This window comes from Pagrus pagrus, assembly GCF_965226575.1.
Source record: "Pagrus pagrus genome assembly, chromosome: 21".
Lineage (NCBI taxonomy): Eukaryota > Metazoa > Chordata > Actinopteri > Spariformes > Sparidae > Pagrus > Pagrus pagrus.
The window spans coordinates 419,440-443,946 of record NC_140208.1 but is presented as its reverse complement, the minus strand read 5'-3'; the positions used below and the strand labels follow the sequence as shown (position 1 = coordinate 443,946).

Below are 24,507 nucleotides of genomic sequence, written 5' to 3'. Positions count from 1 at the left end.
GCATGCTTTGAGACAATGTGTTTGAGGCTGTAAACAGAAGTAAACTGTTAATGTTGCCTGTTCCTCAGCAGCAGCAGGTAATAGATTACAGTTACTGTTGCAGTGAGCAGTTCTGGCACCGTGAGTCACGACCTCCCGCCACTGACTGAAGACGTATTGTTTAAACTGAGGCTGTGCCTTTCGGAAAACAACTCAATTCCTGGAAGTCGGACCCTCCAGAACCAGAGCTGCCAGATTACAGTAAGTCACATGAAGCTGTCCAGCCGGGGCAGTTACAGTAACTCACTGGTGATTAAACTGCCAATGAGTTACTGCAAAAAGTATCTACTGTGTGTAACTTGATCTTCACCGACATGATGAAGATCAGCTGGTCAACACAGAACAGACATCTGCCGATGGAAAAAAACTGTGACGTGAGGCCGAACACACAAACACAGAACCGCTGAAATGATGATGTGAAGCTCGGAGGACCAAACTTCAAACATTCAGAACCAAAAAGATTCAGATTCGATCAGATGTTCCTTATTGATCCCCCTCAGAACTTCACAGGTACCAGCAGCACCGAGGGAAACAGGAAGCAGCACGAGTGTCTCAACAGATAGAGACAATAATACAGAGAATAAAACAACAATTTGAATCAAAACTATTAGAATCACGATAAACATGCTAGAAACCTGTGTGGACATGACGTGTACAGTGTGTACAATGTGTACAGTGTGTACAGTGTGTACAGTGTGTACAATGTGTACACATTGTACACACTGTACAGGGTTCTGAGATACTAAATAACAATCAGTCGTTGTGACACATGAAACATGCTGTTTTTGGTTATTAAAACAAAAATAAACCAAATTGTTGTTTGAGTTCATCCTGTTACAATGTTTCACTTCTAAACGACTCTGATGCATTTTAATGTTTGTGCTGTGATGTTTCCTGCTGGATCTCTGTGTTTCCTCCACTGAGGATTTGACCATTTCCTCGTCTCATCGGCTCATTATGAAGATGACGAGTGACCTCGTCTGCAGCCTGACTCACATCCTTCCTCTGGACTTTCTCCTCTGATCTCCTCATGAACACTATTGTTATGCTTCGATCTCTTCACTGTGCTTTTATTCTGGCGAGAATTTCTTGGGAATTTCTCAGAATGTGATTTCCCTGCACGTCCTGTGTGACTCATGAGGCCCTGAGGCTGCTGATGGCCTGTGACGAGCTCTACTGTGTAATCTCTTACTCCAGATCCTGTATAAGTCAACAAGTTCCTAAGATCGGAGTCAGAGGCCAAAGAGATGGGGTCACGGTTTGTCATCGTGTTGTTATACTGCAGTACTTCATGTACTTCATGTACTACATATACTTCATATAATAATAATAATAATACATTTTATTTGTAAAGCACTTTTCATAAAGTAATCTCAAAGTGCTACAGAAACCAGAAACAAAATAAACAAAAGACTAAAACAGCTAAAGGAGGAGATGAAAGTGCAGAGAGAGAATAAAAACATCCAGGGACGACCTAGGAAAGCCTGCCTGAACAAAAAAGTTTTAAGCCCTTTTTTAAAGGTGACCACAGACTGGGGCTGTCGCAGGTGTTCAGGGAGGGAGGTCCAGATGTGGAGGGCAGCGGAGCAGGAGGCTCGGTCTCCCGAGGTGCGGAGTCGTGTGCGGGGCTGATGGAGGAGGTTGGTACTTTGGGACTGGAGGTTACGGCTGGATGAGTGAGGGGTAAGGAGGTCTTTGAGGTATTGCGGGGCCTTGCTGTAGATGCAAAGGTGGGTGATGAGGGCGATTTTGTATTGGATTCTTGAGGTTATGGGGAACCAGTGGAGGTTCTGAAGAACTGGGGTGATGTGGTCGTATTTGCGAGTTTTCATCAGAGTTCGGGCAGCACAGTTCTGAATGAATTGAAGTTTCTGAAGGTGTTTGTTGGGTATACCGATGAGCAGGCTGTTACAGTAATCAAGCCTGGAGGAGATTAGGGCGTGGACAAGTTTTTCTGCATCAGAGAAAGTGAGGAATGGGTGGAGTTTAGAAATGTTCTTGATATGGAAAAAGCAGGTTTTGTAGATGTTTGATGTGGTTTACAAAGGTAAGTTGTGGGTCCAGCTTCACACCGAGGTTGGTAACTGAGGTAGAGAGGGGGATGTCTTGACCAGAGAAGGAGATGGTGGTTATGGGTGATGACTGGACCTGATGAGGGGTGCCAATCTGTATGGCTTCGGTTTTGGAAATGTTCAGCTGGAGGAAGTTGTGGCTCATCCACGCCCTAATCTCCTCCAGGCAGTTGGAGAGGGCTAGAGTAGCTGATGATGAGCCGACCAGGGTTGAACGTAGGTTGGGGTCAGTTCGGAGGTACAACTGAGTGTCATCGGCATAACAGTGAAAAGAGATGCCATGCCGGCTGATGACACGACCCAGTGGTAGCATGTACAAAATAAAGAGGAGGGGTCCTAGGACAGATCCTTGGGGGACACCGCAAGTAACAGGGGCTATTTGGGACCTGGCAGATCCCAGGCTGACGTACTCTGTCCTGTCAGCGAGGTAAGAGGTGAACCAGTCCAGTGTGGAATGATGGAGACCAATGTCGGAGGATATGGTGGTGGACAGTGTCAAAAGCCGCTGAAAGGTCGAGAAGGATGAGCAGGGAGGGGGATCCAGAATCGGCAGAGATGAGAAGGTCATTGGTTACCCTCAACAATGCTGTCTCTGTACTATGGGCAGTGCAGAAACCAGATTGGAATATTTCAAACAGTGAATGACGCTGTAGATGTTCCTGTAGCTGTGCGGCAACAGCTTTTTCAAGCACTTTGGACAGGAATGGGAAATTGGCCGGTAGTTTGAGAGACATTCTGGGTCGAGGTTGGGTTTCTTCAGGAGAGGCTTGATAACGGCAGTTTTGAGTGAGAGCGGGACATGGCCGGAGTTTAACGAGTGGTTTATTATTTGTGTGATAAGAGGGCTTATGACAGACAGGTTTGATTTGATGAGTGTTGCAGGGACGGGGTCCAGGGGGAGGTGGAAGGCTTCATTTTTTTGATGAAACCCTCAACTTCGGTCTGTGTGACTGTAGCAAAGGTGCTGAAGAGTGCGGGTTGAGGGCAGGCAGATGGCAGAATTGGAGCTGGGGAGCCTGAGAGCTGGGACCGGATGGAACTGATCTTGTCTTTGAAAAATACAAGAAGCCTGTTGCAGTGTTCTGCTGTGGGTTCTGTATGGGTTTGGTTTTTGGGGTTAAGGAGATAGTTTATGGTGGAAAAAAGCTGTTTTGAATTTCCCGGACTGTTATTGATGATGTTGGAGTAATAGCTGGACCGGGCTTACCTGGACCTAATATGCTGCAGTACTTCATGTACTTCATGTACTACATGTACTACATACCAACAATAACAACTTTAAATGAATGAATGTAACTGATATCACCTGATGCTGGTCTGAAGCCTGCAGCTGGTCCCAGTCCGTCCTCCGGCCTCTAACTGGACCAGAACCTCATCTGACAGGAAGTGAACTGTCAGTTTTGATGATCAATCGATGTCAATGTCATTAATCAATCGAAGTCCGTCTGATGTCTCAGAGTCATGAAGCTGTTTGGACTGAACACAGAAGAAAAATTAAGCAGCAGCTGAATTGATCCTGAAGACAACTTAGAATATTTATTGTTTCATCTCTTTGTTCTTTATCAAACACACGAGAACAAAACCTGCAGTGACAGACGTCAACTGACACAAAACACACGCATGATTAGATATCAGGTATGAAATATGATGTATTTAACTGGAGTGATGACGCTGTGTGACGTGTCAGTGGAGCTCTGCTGCAGTTTATTATCGTTAATGATCAGATTTATTGTTGTTATTGTTCACGCGATGACTCCGATGTTCATATTGTCAGAACTGAGTGTTTGACTCGACCCTCGTTATTTATTCTTCAGTGTCGCCTGAAGGTCGGTTTATGTTTAATCTGAGGAGGAAGTGAAACTGTGTTACACGTTACACACACACAGAACAAAGAGTGTGTTATCAGGTAACACACCTGAGCTCACACACAGGATTAAACATTAAGAGGTCAACATTGAACCTCAAAGTTCAAAAAGTGGTTCCTTAAAGAACTTTTTTGGAAGTGTGTAAACGTACCATCGTTTCACGTGAGTCCAGAGACCAGTCCAGAGACCAGTCCAGAGACCAGTTCAGACCTGATGAAGATAACTTAACTTTGGAGATCGATCGTATCGTCTTTTGATTATCTGACTTCATTTAATCTTTTCTGTGCGCAATAATATAAAAAAAAACAAACACATCTTCAGATGCGTCAATAAATGTGTAATAAATCTATGGCTGATATCAGAAACACTTCAGTCTCCTGAGTCCTCAGGTCCAGACTCTGCTGTCCACTTACATCTGGAGGAGACAAATCATTCCTTCGAGGACAACTGTTACGACCAGGGCCTCGGGGAAACCCTGGCGCAACATGAAAATGAGACTCCCCTCTTCCCATCCTCCAAGAACCACCAGCAGCAGCAAAGCACTTTTAAATGGCTTCATTAACAAACATTTATTCCACAATCACACATACTGGTAGTCTGGGACAGCAGAGGAGACCTACAGGGACAGCAGAGGAGACCTACAGGACCTGGAGAGGAGCCGGCCCTTAAACCAGCAGGAACCAATCAGCTCACCGGGACAACCTACAATCACTCAGACACACCTGCAACCAATCACACACACACACACACACACACACACACACACACACACACACACACACACGTTTGATGGTTTGAAGGAGGAGTCCATCTATGTCAAACTGGAACGACCGTCTCTGAACAGAGGAGGACTAAGACGTCACTGATCACCCACCTGCACTGAGTTCTCTCCTCAGACCGCTCACACCTGGGCTCAGCTGGCCTTAGAAACCCACAGGAAGACCGGTTGGGTCAACGTCCCACACGTGTCCTTAACAACAGTCTTTTAATGCTTCATGCAGAGTGACAGTTTTTATATGAGCTGAGTTTTTCTTTCTTACAATCAGAAGACTTCACAGTAACAATGAGCAGGACGACGAGTCTGCAGGAGCAAACAATACGTGTGTGTGAGCAGTATGAGTCATCACACACACACACACACACACACACACACACACACACACACACACACACACACACACACACACACACACACACACACACACACACACACACACACACACAGAGTTGTGTTGAAACTCTTCAGTGTGATGATGAAATCTGATTAAATCACTTTCACGGTTCAAACACTTGATCTGTTTCAACATGAACCACATGTTGTTCTGGTGACTGATGACTATCAGTATATAACTATATAAATACCTGAAGTACTTTAATATGAGCAGGTCAGTACAAAGTACCAACAGTCATACTCACGTAAAAGTAAAGATATTGTATTAAAATATTACTTTGCTAAAACTGAAAGTCACCCGTATGAATAGTACTTGAGTAACGGTTGTTATTAATTATAATAAAGTATCAAAAGTATCAGTCAACTATAATATAAAACTTATAACTATAAAACTGAAGTTATCATATAAATGAAGTGGAGTAAAAAGTACATTATTTACCTCCAAAGAGGAAGTGAAGTGTGTTTCTGTATTATATATTTATTTGTTACTCCAACATGTACCCCTAATGTTTTTTAAGTCTCACGGAATCCAGCAGAACTGGAAAAGAACCAGCAGAACCAGAAAAGAACCAGCAGAACCAGAAAAAACCAGCAGAACCAGAGAAGAACCATAAACAGAATGAGAAAGAAACATTTTTTCATTTGTTCATAAAATTTATTCTCACTGATAAAAATACTGTTTTTATATTTTCAGTCACATTTTACTTTAAAACTTTCTGAACACGTTTTCGCCTCAACAAACTCATCAACCTCCTGATGTACACTCGTTAACTAACATTGTTAACTAACATTGTTAACTAACACTGTTAACTAACACTCATTAACTAACATTGTTAACTAACACTCGTTAACTAACACTTGTTAACTAACACTGTTAGCTAACACTGTTAACTAACACTCATAAACTAACATTGTTAACTAACACTCGTTAACTAACACTGTTAACTAACACTCATTAACTAACATTGTTAACTAACACTTGTTAACTAACACTGTTAGCTAACACTGTTAACTAACACTCATAAACTAACATTGTTAACTAACACTGTTAGCTAACACTGTTAACTAACACTCATAAACTAACATTGTTAACTAACACTCGTTAACTAACACTGTTAACTAACACTCATTAACTAACATTGTTAACTAACACTCGTTAACTAACATTGTTAACTAACACTCGTTAACTAACATTGTTAACTAACACTCGTTAACTAACACTCGTTAACTAACATTGTTAACTTACACTCGTTAACTAACATTGTTAACTAACACTCGTTAACTAACATTGTTAACTAACACTCGTTAACTAACACTCGTTAACTAACTCTCGTTAACTAACACTCGTTAACTAACACTCGTTAGTCCGTCACTCAGCTCAGTCAGTTCACTTCCTCTGATCCATCTTTAATAACCTCACATATCTTCTGAATCAACATAAATCTTTACTGAGTTGTTTAAAGTTCACATGTAAATAAAAACCATGTTGGTCAACGTTCTGTGTGATGTTCAATATGAACACTGTTCTGATGCCTCAAAGGTCATCTTTAATCTCTAACATGTCGTCCTAACGCAGCCCAGCTGCACATGAACTTCATTTAATGATGATATTAATGATTTAATGATGATATTACTGATATTACCAACATAAAACTTCAAGTCTTCAAGTTTTCTCTTCGTGTTAAACATCATCTTCATCTACTCGTTAACAAACAGTTAAGTTTCTAAACTGTTTGCAGTGTGGACAGAGTTCAGTCATGCAGGCCTCATTAATCATAAATAAATGCATGAATAAATAAATACACAGTAAATACATATATATTTACATGCATACATCATACATACGTCTGTTGAAGAACCTCAGCTTGGTTCGAAATGCCTCCGTCAGTTTTAAAACGCCTCCGTCAGCTCAGAAACGTACTGACAGTTTCACAAAGGAAACCTGAATTGTTCAGTCGTGCTGGCACAGCGTCCCGGCCAGCCTGTCCCAGTGTGTGAAGTACGGGGCGTAGTTGTAGTTGGACTTGAGGTGGTGGAGGTCGTGGTGGCGGGCCCCGCCGTACAGGCCGAGCGGCACCAGGCGGTGGGTGGCCCAGGGCAGGTCGTAGCCGCAGTGGTCCTCCACTGACAGGTAGATGTTGAGCAGGAAGAAGGCGAGCTCAGTGAGCGGGTGGCAGCCCAGCAGGACGGGGTTGGCGGCAGCGAAGAAGCCCAGACTGAGGGTCTCCCAGGCCCCAGAGTACTCTGTGGTGAGGGCCGAGGTGGAGGTGTAGGTGTGGTGCACCTGGTGGAGGAGAAGCAGAAGCATGAGGTGGAGCAGCAACATGACTGAGTTTTGTAGAAACAAGAATGAGAATGAATATTTTGATACTTAATTTGACGGTAGACAGTCTCTCCCTCCTCACGCTGTCAGACTGAACAGAAGGAACCACTCACCTTGTGGAAGTGTTGGTAGAGCCAGGGCACTCTGTGGTGCAGCAGGTGCCAGATGAAGCTCTGGAAGTCGAAGAGCAGCAGGCAGACCAGCACCTGAGCCAGCAGGTGAGGCAGGGCCGGGGACTCCTTGGGCAGGTGGAGCGGCTTCAGGTGCCAGTGCATTAGCGTCAATGGGAAGATGAAGACCAGGTGGTTGTATAGCGTCAGAGCCAGGCAGCTCCACATAGAGGCCCAGCTGACGGAGCTCTGAGGCTGCAGCTTGTACCTGCGCACCAGGGCCCACCTGGAGGACAGCAGGTCCAGCAGCATGAAGGGCAGGCAGAAGGACAGGTAGACGGACAGCGAGAAGACGACAGGGAAGACGGGCGAGTGCAGCAGGGAGGAGTGTCCCCGCAGTAAAGTCCAGAGAGGCTGCAGCAGCATGGCCATCAGGCTGATCAGGTCGATGTGTGTTGAGTCTCAGAGTGTGAGCGCTGTTTTTATCATCACGGCTTTTTAAGGAGTCTCTTCCTGTAACCTCATGTGTGACACACACACACACACACACAGCTGTTTATAGATATATGCCACTCTTCTTCTGTGGTGGACTGCTGACCCCTGCTGGACTTCACAGGCATCATCTGACTCATCAGAGAAGATGAAGGTAACTTTGCTTCAGTATTACAAAATAAAACAAAACAACACTATGACCAGCATTTATACTGATGTTATGTCTCAGTCACATGACCTGGTGGTTGTTTCCTGTCTCATCTAAAACTGAATCCAATGGTCTGCGTCTGAAGTTATAACCAATCAGCAGCCTTCTCTCTGTGACCTGCAGTGATCCCAGCAGCACTCTTCACACAGACTGCTGCAGCTGCAGATCTGAAGAAGGAAGATGTCGACCTGGAGTACCTTAGCACTCGCCTCCAGGACCACATGGACCTTCAGCCGGGACAGTCGGCAGCAGCGGTTCTGTCCTACAGCGTCTTTGCTTATGTCAGGTACAGTGTGGTGAACAAGCATGTCAAATTCAAGAATCTGTCTTACCTCAGGTATCTTCAGGGTCGACCAGAGGAGGCAGGTCACTCTCAACCAATCAGAGGAGAAGACCAGGCAGCGTTACGGTGAGGAGAGCGAACGGCGGCTCATCGTGACGTATTGAGACCTGGCCTGGCTAAAATATTACACTGAGACTACGCACAGTCCCACAGTTACTGCCAGAGGGTCCAGAACATCTTGGTCTGCATTCACAGGACAGAGTTCAGGATGGTTTGTATTGTATTAGTTTATGATCAATAGACTTACAGGTTCTCAGTCTAAGTGCTGTATCACCTCATTCTCCGTACAGCTGCAGTATCCCACTGGTTCCCCCTCAGACCTCCACCCCGAGGTTCATGGTGAAGAAGCTCGGACGTACCTGAAGTTTGAGAGATCTGAGTAACCCAGAGCCATTGAGCGAGTGGACCACCAGCTGTGCCATCGCCCTCTGCTGGGAGGAACCGGTCCATTCTCTAAATAACATGATAGTTAAACCACACAGCTTCAAACAGGCACTTTGAGTTAATTTATTACTGAGTTGATCATCCAATCAGCTGACTTAGTGTTTCTGTGAGTTTCAGTGATGAAGGTTTTAACAGTGAACAGACTGGAGGCTCGTCTGCAGAGGGTTTTACAGACTTCCACAGAGGACGAGGAGTCTCCGGCCATCACACAGCTTCGCAGAGCTCTGGAGAGCAACCTCGATAATGGGTTCTGCTGTCGATGTTGGTTCTGGAGCTGCTCGCCTGCAAGAAACGACAACTGGCTGACGAACTGGTGGAGAAGATCCCCCCGACAACCCTCATGTCACACGCTGCGTCGCCAAATATCTTCGCATTCAGGTTAGTCTGAGGGCTCTCAGTTTAGGAAAGTACTGATTCATTATCCATCGATCCATTTAATCTGGGCCGGCATCACACGGCTTTGTCTCCAGACACGTCCTCTAGCTTTCCTGGACGGTGCTAAAACATTTCCCGGCCGGGCGGGATATATATTCCCTCCAGGGTCCAGAAGCATCCTGATCAGTTTCTGCCTCACAGTTTCCAGATAAACTTCCTGAGGAGTTGGGAGTTGAATTTCTTCTGGACAGGGATCTTTGAGGGCCTCGTGTTCAGGTTGATCGGGTCTAATCCTCAATCAAGGACCTGATGATAAGATTATTGATATTTGGCAGATGGGACAGACATGAATAGTGAAGATGTACAACAACAAAGAGCTGGTTTCCAGTTTCTCCCTCCAGGTTTTTTAATTTGAGCATCAACGTCCTCCAACTGAAATATGAAGTCTGCAGATGGAAACCACAAACTTCTGCGTAGGACGTCTCAGCCTTTTCACGGTGCTGTGACCCTGCAGTGACCCGGCTGCTCGGTCCTGCCTGGTTGATCTGATGGATGGACTAAGCTTCTTCTTCTGTTTCTGACCTCAGAACGTCGTGTCCATGTTTCAGGGCGAGGACGAGCTGTTGATCTGCTGAAATGAGCGCTGGAGAGAAACAACCAGTCCGTCTTCGTCCACCACCAGCTGGCTGCATCCTACAAGAAACTTCAGATGGCCAACAAACACAGCACACACACACACACACACACGCAGGTCTAAATTATTCTGATGTCCTATAAACTATCTTCTGCTGCACAACATTAGAGACGAAGCGCTCACTTTCCACCAGCTCCTTCTTGATCCGGTCTCTGTACAGTAGATGTGTCATCGTTCAGCTCTGTGTGTCTGATTATTATCCTCCTCCACTGCTGTTCATGAACCTTCCGGCACAAATATACACAAATGTACACAAATGTATGTCTTTTCATCGACTTTGTCTGAAATCTAGATGTACGAACAGTTTGTGTTGGGTCTCCAAAACACAAGGAGGGTTTATGTCACCTGTCACCTGATGAGAGCGAGCAGAGAAACTAAACCTCGTCAAGCTTTGTGTGCCTGAATATCACAGTGACTGTGAGGATTACAGACACCTGTCATTTTTGGACATTACACTGTGACATCACTGTGACATCACTGTGACATCACTGTGACATCAGGACTGCAGAGTGAGACAGTTGTGTGTCTGCACTGATCTGTTGTTTTCTTTTACGTCATCGATACCAGACGTGGGAATGGAAGCAGTGTTGTGGCGAGCATCAGCAGGTCTGAATCTTATCACTACATTACCCAGGAGCCTCAGCTGCTGTTGTCATGGAGATGAAGCCAGTGAAAGCTGTGGTGAAGTCATTAAGCTGCACGTGGTAACAACTGTATCATCGATCATCAGCCGCTGTATCTGAAGCGCTCTGATTGGATGGTTCTTGCCGACATGCACACTGGGAGTTGTAGTCCTCAGCTGTCCTTTTAGCTTCGACGTTTAATCAGAGCAGCAGATGTTTTCACACACAGAGGTTCTTCTTGGTCGTCAGGACAGGAGGTTCTGAGGAGAACCTGAGTGAAGCTTTAGCAGTAAGAAACAGGACCAGCAGCTCAGTCCAGGTGTTCGGAGGCCAGATGTTCACTGATGGAACCTTCAGAGCCCGTTTTACATCAGAGGTTGAAACACATCAGACTGACGCTCTTCATCAGGATGTTCACTGAAGAGTTCTGTTCTTAACGTCTCAGCGAGTTTCTGTTCTCTGGACCAAGACGAAGAAGGTGGTGATGATGATCAAGTACAATACAGAAGTACAGTTTTGAGGTACTTATGTGTTATATAGAAGTATATAATATATAGTATTTCCATTCTCTGCTACTTTATACGTCCACTCCACTACATTTATTTGATTACTTTAGTTATTAGTTACAGATTACATTACGTGTCATCGGAGCCAAAGAAGAAGATTTTTAAATTAATCAATTCAGACAAAAAAATACGATCAATATTTTATCAATATATATATATATATTGATAATCCATCACCTCACATAAAAAGTATCAATATCTTTATGTACTTTTACTTTTGATACGTGAGTACATTTAATATCAGATACTTTTCCTCCGATACTGACTCAATATAAAACAACCGTTTAACAAATAACTTGATTCTTCGCTTATAAAACACAAAACACGTTTATTCTGTGAACAACACATGAAGAAATATCAAAACAAAGTAATCTGATTATTTCTGTGACATTCAAACCGCCGGTCTTCCTGTCATTAATGTTTGTTCTAAAAGATTTTTATTTTTAATTTCTTCCGACCGAACAAAGCAGCTGTGTGTGTGTGTGTGTGTGTGTGTGTGTGTGTGTGTGTGTGTGTGTCAGTGATCAGTGTGTGTGTGTGTTGTGTTAAAGTCCAGCTCCGTCTCCTCGGTGACGGTCAGGACGCTCTCAGCTCGTCTCTGCAGCTCGTCGTCCAGCAGCTTCGCTCCGATCACAAAACGATCCTGAAACACAAAAACCTGATTAATCAATATTCAATGAGCCACACCGATCAATGAGCCACACCGATCACTGAGCCACACCGATCAATGAGCCACACCGATCACTGAGCCACACCGATCAATGAGCCACACCGATCACTGAGCCACACCGATCACTGAGCCACACCGATCACTGAGCCACACCGATCACTGAGCCACACCGATCAATGAGCCACACCGATCAATGAGCCACACCGATCAATGAGCCACACCGATCACTGAGCCACACCGATCAATGAGCCACACCGATCACTGAGCCACACCGATCAATGAGCCACACCGATCAATGAGCCACACCGATCACTGAGCCACACCGATCAATGAGCCACACTGATCACTGAGCCACACTGATCACTGAGCCACACCGATCAATGAGCCACACCGATCAATGAGCCACACCGATCACTGAGCCACACCGATCAATGAGCCACACTGATCACTGAGCCACACTGATCAATGAGCCACACCGATCCTTTTTAAATGTTGATTGACTGACTGTGTGTTCGATTTATGTACCTTCTTCTTGGAGCCGGGCGGAGCTACAGGGGGGTTAAAGGTCATGTCTTTAACACTGAAGACATTAAACAGCTCCACTGGAGACCTGGAGACACACACACACACACACACACACACACACACACACACACACACACACACACACACACACACACACAGTATCATCAGGGAGATCCACTGCATCAAAACAAACGCTCCTCATGTCTCAGGTGTCTTTCATCATGAACATGAGGCTACAGATGAAGTGGAATGTGTGTACTGCTCCTTTAAGGTGTCCAGGTGTTCGTACCTGCGGCTCAGATCCACACTGAGCGCTGCCGATCCTTCACTGGGAGCTCCCTGACACACATGGACCGCCAGCCGCCGCACCACCGGGTGGAAGTGTCTCTGCGCACACACACACACGCACACACGCACACACACACACACACACACAATGTAACAGTTTATTTGTGTGTCTGTATGTACCTGCAGTGTGTGTATTGTGTATAAGTACCCGGTGTGTGTATTAGTACCCGGTGTGTGTATTAGTACCCGGTGTGTGTATTAGTACCCGGAGTGTGTATTAGTACCTGGAGTGCGTGTAGCTCCCACAGTGCAGTGTTCTGGGCGTTGCAGTGTTCGGGTTCATCCAGCTCTGGCAGGTAGAAGCCGCTGCCCTGAACTTCGTTATCCAACAGGAAGTCACACTTTGGGAAGGCCTGACACACACACACACAGACACACACACAGACACACACACACACACACAGTATGTTGTACTTCATCAGTCACACACTGGTCCAGTCCATCAGACAGCAGAGGCTGAAGGCTGCAGAGAGGCTTCCTATTGGCCGTCCTCTTACAGCCGACTCATGAATCCTCCACAAACTTCACTAGTTTCAAACAGCATGCATCGAGTTTCAGCTCAGACGTGTTAGCATGCTAAGATTAGCTTTGTCAGATAGCTATGCAGCAGTTAGTGGCTGTAAATATTTAAAATGTAGTTTGTGACATTAGCATGTGGCTAAGTTAACCTAAAGCTAAGTTAGCACGAGGCTAAGAAGAACAGCTGCTGGACGTTTCTTGACTATCAGAATAATTTCAGACACACACACACACACGCACACACTCACGTGCATAGCGGCTCTGTTGGCGGCGAGGATCCCCACGGTGGCGTTGGGCAGCACATGAAGACTGAGCGTGCTCAGTCGTTTGACGAACGCCATCGCCCTCTGCAGGGTCACCTGCTTCTTGCGGCGGGTCAGCATGGCATCCAGGCACTGCAGCACAATGATGATGTCATCATTGGGCGCCCCTGAGAGAGACAGCAGCTTTAAAGTGTCAGTAACCTGATGTGTGTGTGTTTGTGTGTGTGTTTCATTTTGTAGTTTTATATTTATTAATGTATTTGTTGTGAAGTTAAATCCTGTCAACAACTTAACAAATAAACATGAACTGATTTTAATTTGTGGCGACAAACAACAGAAATAAACTTGATGAGTGAAGATTAAAAAAGTCAGTTTGAAAAGCTCAAATTAAAAGACAAGACAAAGATGTATGAACATACGTTAAAGCTAAAGTCATTAAAAACATCAGTACAGTGACATCACAGTGTGTCTGACCTGCGTGGAGCCTCGGTAGCATTTTGTAGAGCTGAGAGTAAAAGTTGAGCGGGTCGATGTTCAGAACGTTACCTGATACAATAAAGACGAGAAGAAACGTTATTGATTCAGGTCAGCTGACACACACACACACACACACACACACACACACACAGACAGACAGACAGACAGACAGACAGACAGACAGACAGACAGACAGACAGACAGACACACACACACACACACACACACACACACACACACACAGACAGACAGACACACAGACACACACAGACACACACAGACAGACAGACACACACACAGACAGACAGACAGACACACACACACACACACACAGACACACACAGACACACACACACACACACACACACACACACACACAGACAGACAGACAGACAGACAGACAGACAGACAGACAGACAGACACACACACACACACACACACACACACACACACACACACACCTTGTCCTGACAGGATGGTGAAGACGGTCTGGATGCAGTGGAGACGCTCCCGATTGGTCAGATCCTGCAGAGGTCATATCAGGACAATCAATCAATCAATCAATCAATCAGTTTCTGTCACTAAGAGCAGCTTGTTAAAAGGGGCGGGGTTGAGTTAAATACTCACTCCTGATTGGATGAGGCTCTGCAGCACATTGAGCAGGTCATCAAAGAACTCCAGGTTGATCAGGTGAGCAAAACTGACAGGAAGTGACATCACAGTCAGTCACACAGTACTACAGTGTGTGTGTGTGTGTGTGTGTGTGTGTGTGTGTGTGTGTGTGTCATACTTGGCCAGTCCCTCCAGAACAGCAGGAAGTAGAACAGACTTCTGAGCTTTCTTCAAGATCCTGAAGTAGACGAGGAAGACGATGTTCAGAGTCTCTGTGTGCTGAGGAGGAGGAAGAGGAGGAGGAGGAGGAAGAGGAGGGGGAGGGGGGGGAGGGGGAGGAGGAGGAGGAGGAGGAAGAGGAGGAGGAGGAGGAAGAGGAGGGGGAGGAGGGGGAGGGGGAGGAAGAGGAAGAGGAGGAGGAGGAGGAGGAGGAAGAGGAGGAGGAGGAAGAGGGGGAGGAAGAGGAAGAGGAGGAGGAGGAGGAGGAGGAAGATGATGAGTTCTTGTTTGTCATATTTGTCATGTTGGTCTCAGCTTTCGACTCACCAGTTTGATCTTCCTCTCTTTGCTCTCTGAGGCTTCAGCCTCCAGCAGCTCCTTCTCCAACTTCTCCTCCGCCTTCTTCCACTGTGCACACACACACACACACACACACACACACACACACACACACATTAATCCCAGGTGTACAGGTGACAGGCGTGTGGTCATCGACAGCTTCAGTGGAGGGTTATTAAAGAGACGTTTACCTTCCTCTGCATCCGCGACAGGTTCTTCTTCTTCTCTTTGTTGTTCATGAACTTCTTCTTTGGTGCCGTGGCCTCTAGGTCCTTTTTCATCTCCACCTCCTTTATCCTCAGACTCATCAGGGTCTTCAGCACCTGAGGAGGGGGAGGAGTCACAGCACATTACATCAGTCTGTGGCGGTTGGTCTGACATCACAGCCAGACCGGTGACATCTCTGGTCGTGTGTTTGGTTGGTTACCTCTGGTCTGACGTTGTAGTTGAGACTCTTGACGAGGCCGGAGATGACCCTGACAGTGGCTAACGAAGCCCCGCCCACTTTGTCCTGCTGGAAGAGCTTCCTGAACGCATCACAACACATCCCTGACACCTGTAACACACAGACACCTGAACGCATCACAACACATCCCTGACACCTGTAACACAGACACCTGAACGCATCACAACACATCCCTGACACCTGTAACACAGACACCTGAACGCATCACAACACATCCCTGACACCTGTAACACAGACACCTGAACGCATCACAACACATCCTTGACACCTGTAACACAGACACCTGAACACATCACAACACATCCCTGACACCTGTAACACACAGACACCTGAACGCATCACAATCAGACTGAACAGGCTCTCACCTTCTTGTCGGGGTCGTTCATTAGCGGGACGAGGACGACGATGATGTTGTTGTGGAAGTTGAAGTGAGGCAGAGCGAGCAGCAGCTCACACAGGCAACGAACGGCAACTTCAGCGAGGCCGCGGTACGACTGGAAACCCACGGCCTGACTGCGCTTCTTCTTCTGCTGCTTCCAGTCTGAAGATGGAGGGTGAACATGCTGACTAGTATCTTCTGCTATCATGTGTTGTGTGTTTGTGTGTGTTGCTGTGTGGTTGTGTACCTTTGATGGTCTGCTCCAGGTCCTCCAGGTAGAACTTAAACTGACTGACCAAACCTTCTTCAAACTCTCTGAGCTGCTGAGTCTCCTTCTTTACCTGCACAACAAACAAACAAACAAACAAACACGAGAAATGTCAAATACATTATGAATCGATTCTAAAGTGCTTCTGAGTATTTTATATTTCTGAAGCTTCGAATACGACAAGTTTAAAGACTGACGTGTATTAAAACAGTGAATATGTAATAGATTACATCAAGTCACCATCGTCAAAACTCTGTTACATAAACGAGCAAGGCAAAATAAAACTGGATTGAACACTGTATTAAACCAGGATTAAACATGCTGTAGCCTGGATTAAACCTGGATTAAACATGTTGTAGCCTGGATTAAACATGCTGTAGCCTGGATTAAAACTGGATTAATAATGTTGTAGCCTGGATTAAACATGTTGTAGCCTGGATTAAACGTGGATTAAACAGGTTGCAGCCTGGATTAAACCTGGATTAAACATGTTGTAGCCTGGATTAAACATGCTGTAGCCTGGATTAAAACTGGATTAATAATGTTGTAGCCTGGATTAAACAGGTTGCAGCCTGGATTAAACCTGGATTAAACAGGTTGTAGCCTGGATTAAACATGCTGTAGCCTGGATTAAACGTGGATTAAACATGTTGTAGCCTGGATTAAACCTGGATTAAACATGTTGTAGCCTGGATTAAACATGTTGTAGCCTGGATTAAACATGCTGTAGCCTGGATTAAACCTGGATTAAACATGTTGTAGCCTGGATTAAACCTGGATTAAACATGTTGTAGCCTGGATTAAACCTGGATTAAACCTGGATTAAACATGTTGTAGCCTGGATTAAACATGTTGTAGCCTGGATTAAACGTGGATTAAACATGCTGTAGCCTGGATTAAACCTGGATTAAACAAATTGTCGCCTGGAATAAACCTGGATTAAACATGTTGTAGCCTGGATTAAATGTGGATTAAACATGCTGTAGCCTGGATTAAACATGTTGTAGCCTGGATTAAATGTGGATTAAACATGTTGTAGCCTGGATTAAACCTGGATTAAACATGTTGTAGCCTGGATGGGCTCTATGCACAGTTCCACTACTTCCTGAATTTAAGGCAGCTCCTTTATTTCCTGTCTTACATTATTGGACAGACTGATTAATCCAGGTGTGACTGAGTAGTCACAATGATCAGTCACACCTGGATTAATCAGTTTGGCCTCTCATCACATATGTAAACACCCTCACCTCTCTGGACCCCAACTGAATCATTTGATGCATCCAATTTTATTTATTTATTATTATTATATCAAGTTTTTAGTGAGCACACTAGGCATCCTTTATTTATTATTATTATTTTTTCTCTTTCGCCTCCTTTTATATTATATTTTAGTTTATTTATTTCTTTTCTTCTTCTTTCTATTTATGTACCTATTTATCTTCACCTACTTATTAATTCTCTTTGTATTTATTTCTACTTATTTGTTTATTTCTTATTTCTATTTTAATTTTTTCCTCTCCCTCTTTGTTCTTTGGGGATGTTAATTTTCTGGTTCTTTGTTCTAATGTACCATATAAAAAAAGGTGGAAAACAGCAGTGAATAACTGTATATCTTGTATTGATACTTGTGAAATGCTGATCTCCAATAAAAAAACCCCCGAAAAAAACCAAAAAAACCAAAACAGTAGCTAAGTAGCATGCTAACGTTACCGATAACAACAATAGCCTGACGTTACCTCCCGACCACACTGTTCAACAATTATGTTGATTATCTGCATGAACTAAGGAATCTGCAACTTTACAAGACGTTCACAGTGTTTTAGGAAGTTAGTCATCGTCTACAGTCACTACATGAAAACGAGCAAGCTATCGAAACGGACAGCATTAGCTTATCTCCCGGCTTTATTATGGTTATAAACTGTGGACTAATAGAGCCCCAATGAACACCACATAACAAATCAACTCAAAGCAAAAGTCGGTAAGATAATAAATATGTACATATGTAATATATGACTTACAACTCCAGTAGCATCGAGGCTCGGTCGCCATCAGTTCTTTCAGCTCGCTCCACCGAGCGTAAGCTGGTCCATTATTTATCCGTGTCCGGCTCATGTTATATCACTTTCTCTTTTTCTTTTCTTCGCCTCCTCAGACAACACCTTGTTTTTAGCTGGCTTGGCCATGGCGTTGGTTTACGAAAATATCCAAGTAGCTGCTGGCTAAATCCACCGATGAATACACGTGTCGTAAAGCAGGTCGCACTAATCTTCTTTACGTCAGGTAGGTTCTGACCCGCTCTGGGAAGTTACACAGTGCGGTTTCTGCCGGCGCGACCTCCTCAGGCTGCAGAGGCGTCACCGTTCATCCTATTAACCGTTATTCTACCACTTAACTGAGTTTAGAAATATTATTATAAGGTCGAAAAAATTCCTAGTGTTGCTTTAAGCGCAGGGTTGTTGTTGTTTCACCTGTTTTTGTTTTTGTGTGTTTTATTATTTTGAAAATAATTTGTGATATTTGTCTATAAAACTGAAAACCTACAAATAAAGTATTAATAAAATACTGGATTAAACATGTTGTAGCCTGGATTAAACCTGGATTAAACATGTTGTAGCCTGGATTAAACCTGGATTAAACATGTTGTAGCCTGGATTAAACATGTTGTAGCCTGGATTAAACATGTTGGAGCCTGGATTAAACATGTTGGAGCCTGGATTAGACACAAACAGCAGCTGGTTACCTTGGTGGCCTTCTCTTCAGGGGTCAGAGGTCGTATCCTGTAGGTGGGGGTGATGTCTTTAAAGATCTCCATCAGAGAAACCATCACCAGCTTCCTGACCGTCACCGCCACACAGGGGTCAGACTCCATCAGCATCCCACGCAGCTCCTTCACCCTCTTTATCTGATCACACACACACACACACACACACACACACACTCAGCAGATGATAAAATCAATAATAATTGAGTAATTGATTGTTAATCAGCGGCCCAGCCTTACGTTGCTGTAGGGGTTAGAGATGATGGCTGATCCCAGACCTGCGATGTGCAGCTTCTTTTCACTGATCTTGTGAACTCTGAGCTTCTCTCTCTGCTCTGCTGTCAGCGCTGCAGCGCTCTCTGGCTCCCCCTCTGCACAGGAGGACACATGACACGCTGAGACTAAAAGCGAGAACACATCATCCGTTTCTAAATCACCTGCTGTCGGTCGTTAATTCGACCTGAAGATGATCTGCGTTGATCAGAAATGAGAATCAGAATCATTCACAGAACAGAGTTCAGATTAAAGTTCATCACAGCGCTGCAGATACTGACACATCTATTCACTTCATACAGGAGTGATGTGTTCGGAACCAGAACCAGAACCAGAACCAGCGCTGCTCAACAATAATCTGTCAGTTTATAAATGATGAGCAGAGATGAAAGTGTTCAACACAGAATATATTCATCCTCAGTCTGTCCTCAGCCTGTCCTCAGCCTGTCCTCAGTCTGTCCTCAGTCTGTCCTCAGTCTGTCCTCAGTCTGTCAGCCTGTCCTCAGTCTGTCCTCAGTCTGTCAGCCTGTCCTCAGCCTGTCCTCAGCCTGTCAGCCTGTCCACAGTCTGTCCTCAGTCTGTCAGCCTGTCCTCAGCCTGTCCTCAGTCTGTCAGCCTGTCCTCAGCCTGTCCTCAGCCTATCCTCAGTCTGTCCTCAGTCTGTCCTCAGTCTGTCAGCCTGTCCTCAGCCTGTCCTCAGCCTGTCCTCAGCCTGTCCACAGTCTGTCCTCAGTCTGTCCTCAGTCTGTCAGCCTGTCCACAGTCTGTCCTCAGTCTGTCAGCCTGTCCACAGTCTGTCCTCAGTCTGTCAGCCTGTCCTCAGCCTGTCCTCAGTCTGTCCTCAGCCTGTCAGCCTGTCCACAGTCTGTCCTCAGTCTGTCAGCCTGTCCTCAGCCTGTCCTCAGCCTATCCTCAGTCTGTCCTCAGTCTGTCCTCAGTCTGTCAGCCTGTCCTCAGCCTGTCCTCAGCCTGTCCTCAGCCTGTCCTCAGCCTGTCCTCAGCCTGTCAGTCTGTCCTCAGCCTGTCCTCAGTCTGTCAGCCTGTCCTCAGTCTGTCCTCAGTCTGTCAGCCTGTCCTCAGCCTGTCCTCAGTCTGTCAGCCTGTCCTCAGCCTGGCCTCAGTCTGTCAGCCTGTCCACAGCCTGTCCTCAGTCTGTCCTCAGTCTGTCCTCAGCCTGTCCTCAGTCTGTCCTCAGTCTGTCAGCCTGTCCTCAGTCTGTCCTCAGTCTGTCAGCCTGTCCTCAGCCTGTCCTCAGCCTGGCCTCAGTCTGTCAGCCTGTCCACAGCCTGTCCTCAGTCTGTCCTCAGTCTGTCCTCAGCCTGTCCTCAGTCTGTCCTCAGTCTGTCCTTAGTCTGTCCTCAGCCTGTCCTCAGCCTGTCCTCAGTCTGTCAGCCTGTCCTCAGCCTGTCCTCAGTCTGTCCTCAGCCTGTCCTCAGTCTGTCAGCCTGTCCTCAGCCTGTCCTCAGCCTGTCCTCAGTCTGTCAGCCTGTCCTCAGTCTGTCCTCAGCCTGTCCTCAGTCTGTCAGCCTGTCCTCAGCCTGTCCTCAGCCTGTCCTTAGCCTGTCCTCAGCCTGTCCTCAGTCTGTCCTCAGCCTGTCCTCAGCCTGTTCTCAGCCTATCCTCAGTCTGTCCTCAGTCTGTCAGCCTGTCCTTAGTCTGTCCTCAGCCTGTTCTCAGCCTGTCCTCAGCCTGTCCTCAGTCTGTCAGCCTGTCCTCAGCCTGTCCTTAGTCTGTCCTCAGCCTGTTCTCAGCCTGTCCTCAGCCTGTCCTCAGTCTGTCCTCCAGCACAGAGAAGTCTCTGCTGCACGTCTGCTCACGTTCTCTGGATTTATTTCTGTCTTTCTGTCTTTACAGTGTCCTCACAGTCTCCGCTGCACTCGGCTGCTCGTTGTGTTCATTTAACCCAGTTTAAAGACGACTGACTGATAAATATTAAAAATCTTGAGTGAGAATAACTGAAGATGTTCTTCATGTGTCCATTGATCGTTTGTTGATGACTCATCATGAAATTAAGTTTCAGGGTCAAAGGTCATTCGTACCGTTCTCAAACTCCTCCGGCTCGTCAGCAGCTTCCTCCTCCTCCTCGTCTTCCTCCTCCGGCTGCTTTTTGATGACTACAAACATGACAGGTGACGTTAACTCTTTCATTCCCTCCGTCACCGATCCGATCAATCAGCGGATCAATACTGTGTGCGTTACCTCTCTCGTAGCTCTGTGGGATGACTCCGGTCTTGTCTTTGATTGGCAGCAGGTGGATGACCTCCTTCTCCTCCGTCCTCGCCATCTTCCTGGGAACCTTCTCGTAGCTCGGCACCGCCTCTGAGCTTCTCTTCTTCCCGCTGTGCACCGGCCCGCTGGGACGCGCCGCCACATGAAACAAACACACGTCAGTCACAACAACACATAACAACAGCGACCGCCTGTTACATCAGGGGTGTTTGTGTTACCATGACGACAGGTCTCTGGTGATGAAGGACGCCTGTCGAGCCATGGCGGTCATCTGCTGCAGGTCTTCGTCCTCCATCATGTCTGTGGGCAGACTCTCCAGAAACTCCTCGTCCTCCTCCTCCTCTGTCAGAAACAATCGTCGCAAGCAACTGTGAGCAGTGCATCATGGGAGAATCTTCATTAACAATAAATGTGACGCGTCATTCATTGCGATTATTAATCAGCCTTTAAAGGACGAAGCTTCAGGACAAACATCAGGACTCGTCGCCAACAACCAGCTGACGGCCACCAACCAGACTTCTGCTCCAATCAGCAGCCTCCTCTCTCACCGGGTCTCTTCCTGTACGTCTCCAGTGGGCGCGGCGTCCTGGTGGCGGCGTCCTTCACAGCCGCTCGCAGCTTCTTCTGTTCTTTTCGCTGCTTCTTGGCGACGTTCTGCTGCTTCATCTGACGGTTCTTCAACTTGTTCTCCAGCTTCACGCCGCTCGTCTTCAACAGGCGGCGGAACGTCGGCCGACGCTTCTTTGACCGAGGCTGGAGGGAGGAAGGGAAGGAGGGAAGGAGAGAAGGAAGGAGGGAAGGAAGGAGGGGAGGAGGGAAGGAAGGAGGGGAGGAGGGAAGGAGGGAAGGAGAGAAGGAAGGAGGGAAGGAGAGAAGGAAGGAGGGAAGGAAGGAGGGAAGGAAGGAGGGGAGGAGGGAAGGAGAGAAGGAAGGAGGGAAGGAAGGAGGGGAGGAGGGAAGGAAGGAGGGGAGGAGGGAAGGAGGGAAGGAGAGAAGGAAGGAGGGAAGGAGAGAAGGAAGGAGGGAAGGAAGGAGGGAAGGAAGGAGGGGAGGAGAGAAGGAGGGAAGGAGAGAAGGAAGGAGGGAAGGAGAGAAGGAAGGAGGGAAGGAAGGAGGGGAGGAGAGAAGGAAGGAGGGAAGGAGAGAAGGAAGGAGGGGAAGAGGGAAGGAGGGAAGGAAGGAGGGAGGAGGGAAGGAGAGAAGGAAGGAGGGAAGGAAGGAGGGAAGGAGAGAAGGAAGGAGGGAAGGAGGGAAGGAGAGAAGGAAGGAGGGAAGGAAGGAGGGAGGGAAGGAGAGAAGGAAGGAGGGAAGGAGAGAAGGAAGGAGGGAAGGAAGAAGGGGAGGAGGGAAGGAAGGAGGGGAGGAGGGAAGGAGGGAAGGAGAGAAGGAAGGAGGGGAAGAGGGAAGGAGGGAAGGAAGGAGGGAAGGAGAGAAGGAGGGAGAGAAGGAGGGAGGGAAGGAAGGAAGGAAGGAGGGAGAGAAGGAGGGAGGGAAGGAGAGAAGGAGGGAGAGAAGGAGGGTAGGAGGGAGAGAAGGAAGGAAGGAGGGAGGGAGGGAGGGAAGGAAGGAAGGAAGGAAGGAGGGAGAGAAGGAGGGAGGGAAGGAGAGAAGGAGGGAGAGAAGGAGGGAGGGAAGGAGAGAAGGAAGGAGAGAAGGAAGGAAGGAGGGAGAGAAGGAAGGAAGGAGGGAGAGAAGGAGGGAGGGAAGGAAGGAAGGAGGGAGGGAGGGAGAGAAGGAAGGAGGGAAGGAGAGAAGGAGGGAGAGAAGGAAGGAAGGAGGGAGGGAGGGAGAGAAGGAAGGAAGGAGGGAAGGAGAGAAGGAGGGAGAGAAGGAAGGAAGGAGGGAGGGAGGGAGGGAGGGAGAGAAAGGCAGTTAGATTTCTGAAACATCAGCTGTTTCAGAAACAGGAAGTCGATCCTGAGTGACAAACAAACACTGAAGAAAGATTTAAAGTGATTTTATCTGAAGTTCACACACAAACACTTGAGCTCTTATTTTGAAAGAGTTTACAGACAATGAAATCGTTGTTGTCTATTTGTGTGTACTTGTTTGTCGTTTGTGCTCATAATAAAACTAAATTGTGTTTGTAACAGTCAACGTGTCACAGAGATACAGTGATCATTGATCAACTATCAGCGGTCGATACAATCAGCTGATCAGAATCAGAATCAGCTTTATTGGTCAAGTGTGTGTACACAAACAAGGAACCAGTCTCCTGTTAGTTTTTTAAACATTAAATGAGAGAGTGCACACAGTGAGTGCATCAGGACCGACTGCCAGCAGCTCGAACACAGAGATAACTAACTTTATTTAACTGTGTGTAAAATCATAAGAACATCTTCCTGGTTAATTACACTGACGCCGATTTGACCAACAGACCCAGTTAATGCAGAAAGAGCTTGAGAGGACTCTCCACACAGTCAGTGTGTTTCCCTGTAAGCACAGGAATCTTAAATTAGCAGATTTCTCTATGGAGTCTGGTTGAAGACAGTAAAGAAATACCAGCTGCTGCTCGTGCTGAGGCAGTTGGATGAGAGAACATGAAGCTCGGACAGACCAGACTCCACTCTGAAAAACCTTCATTTAACAGCGATAATGTTCGCTGTGAACTCACCGGACCCATGGCGGCACAAAGTCGCCGGCTCTCTCCGCAGATCAGGCCCGAGTTTAATCACTTCTCCTCGGTGTGAGTGATCAGACGTGTCGGTGTGTTTTGATGGACGAGCCGCAGTTTGTTTCCACACGCGTGTTGATCAGAGGAGCGACTTCACCTCGATGACCCGGAAACACTGAACAGAACTCCTCCTCTGGTGACACCACAGCGCCCCCAGCG

The 24,507-nt window shown here is 46.5% G+C and overlaps 3 protein-coding genes across 3 annotated transcripts; 1 reads left to right on the top strand and 2 right to left on the bottom strand.

Annotated features, from left to right (window-relative positions):
* Positions 1–6,181: 6,181 nt before the first annotated feature.
* On the bottom strand, positions 6,182–8,051 carry ch25h (cholesterol 25-hydroxylase). Its single transcript, XM_084341493.1, has 2 exons — positions 7,584–8,051; positions 6,182–7,431 (listed from the first exon to the last, which is right to left on the bottom strand). The coding sequence occupies exons 1-2, from the start codon at positions 8,010–8,012 to the stop codon at positions 7,099–7,101; spliced, it is 762 nt and encodes a 253-aa protein (XP_084197619.1). The 5' UTR covers positions 8,013–8,051; the 3' UTR covers positions 6,182–7,098.
* On the top strand, positions 8,029–11,180 carry LOC311250153 (interferon-induced protein with tetratricopeptide repeats 3; the record flags this gene model as incomplete). Its single annotated transcript, XM_084341728.1, is given in 9 exon segments — positions 8,029–8,047; positions 8,404–8,644; positions 8,646–8,724; positions 8,728–8,752; positions 8,755–8,804; positions 8,914–9,002; positions 9,210–9,310; positions 9,313–9,445; positions 11,009–11,180. Coding segments are annotated over 9 exon segments (909 nt in total).
* Positions 11,181–11,567: 387 nt separating this feature from the next.
* noc3l (NOC3-like DNA replication regulator) lies at positions 11,568–24,442 on the bottom strand. Its single transcript, XM_084343061.1, has 21 exons — positions 24,289–24,442; positions 22,223–22,427; positions 21,893–22,016; positions 21,645–21,799; positions 21,485–21,559; positions 19,413–19,543; positions 19,152–19,313; positions 16,391–16,484; positions 16,130–16,305; positions 15,726–15,854; positions 15,490–15,621; positions 15,287–15,367; positions 14,919–15,019; positions 14,756–14,828; positions 14,590–14,653; positions 14,125–14,196; positions 13,636–13,817; positions 13,093–13,221; positions 12,810–12,907; positions 12,521–12,605; positions 11,568–11,968 (listed from the first exon to the last, which is right to left on the bottom strand). The coding sequence occupies exons 1-21, from the start codon at positions 24,295–24,297 to the stop codon at positions 11,843–11,845; spliced, it is 2,403 nt and encodes an 800-aa protein (XP_084199187.1). The 5' UTR covers positions 24,298–24,442; the 3' UTR covers positions 11,568–11,842.
* Between the last annotated feature and the right edge of the window lie 65 nt (positions 24,443–24,507).

Excerpts from the sequence above, each read along its gene's own strand:
- noc3l (XM_084343061.1), bottom strand. Across the intron at positions 21,560-21,644 it reads CCCACAGAGCTACGAGAGAG|TCATCAAAAAGCAGCCGGAG; the intron begins GTAACGCACACA and ends TCATGTTTGTAG. Across the intron at positions 11,969-12,520 it reads CGCCCGGCTCCAAGAAGAAG|GATCGTTTTGTGATCGGAGC; the intron begins GTACATAAATCG and ends TTTGTGTTTCAG.
- ch25h (XM_084341493.1), bottom strand. The coding sequence starts at position 8,012 with ATGGCCATGCTGCTGCAGCCTCTCTGGACTTTACTGCGGGGACACTCC. Across the intron at positions 7,432-7,583 it reads TCTACCAACACTTCCACAAG|GTGCACCACACCTACACCTC; the intron begins GTGAGTGGTTCC and ends CTCCTCCACCAG.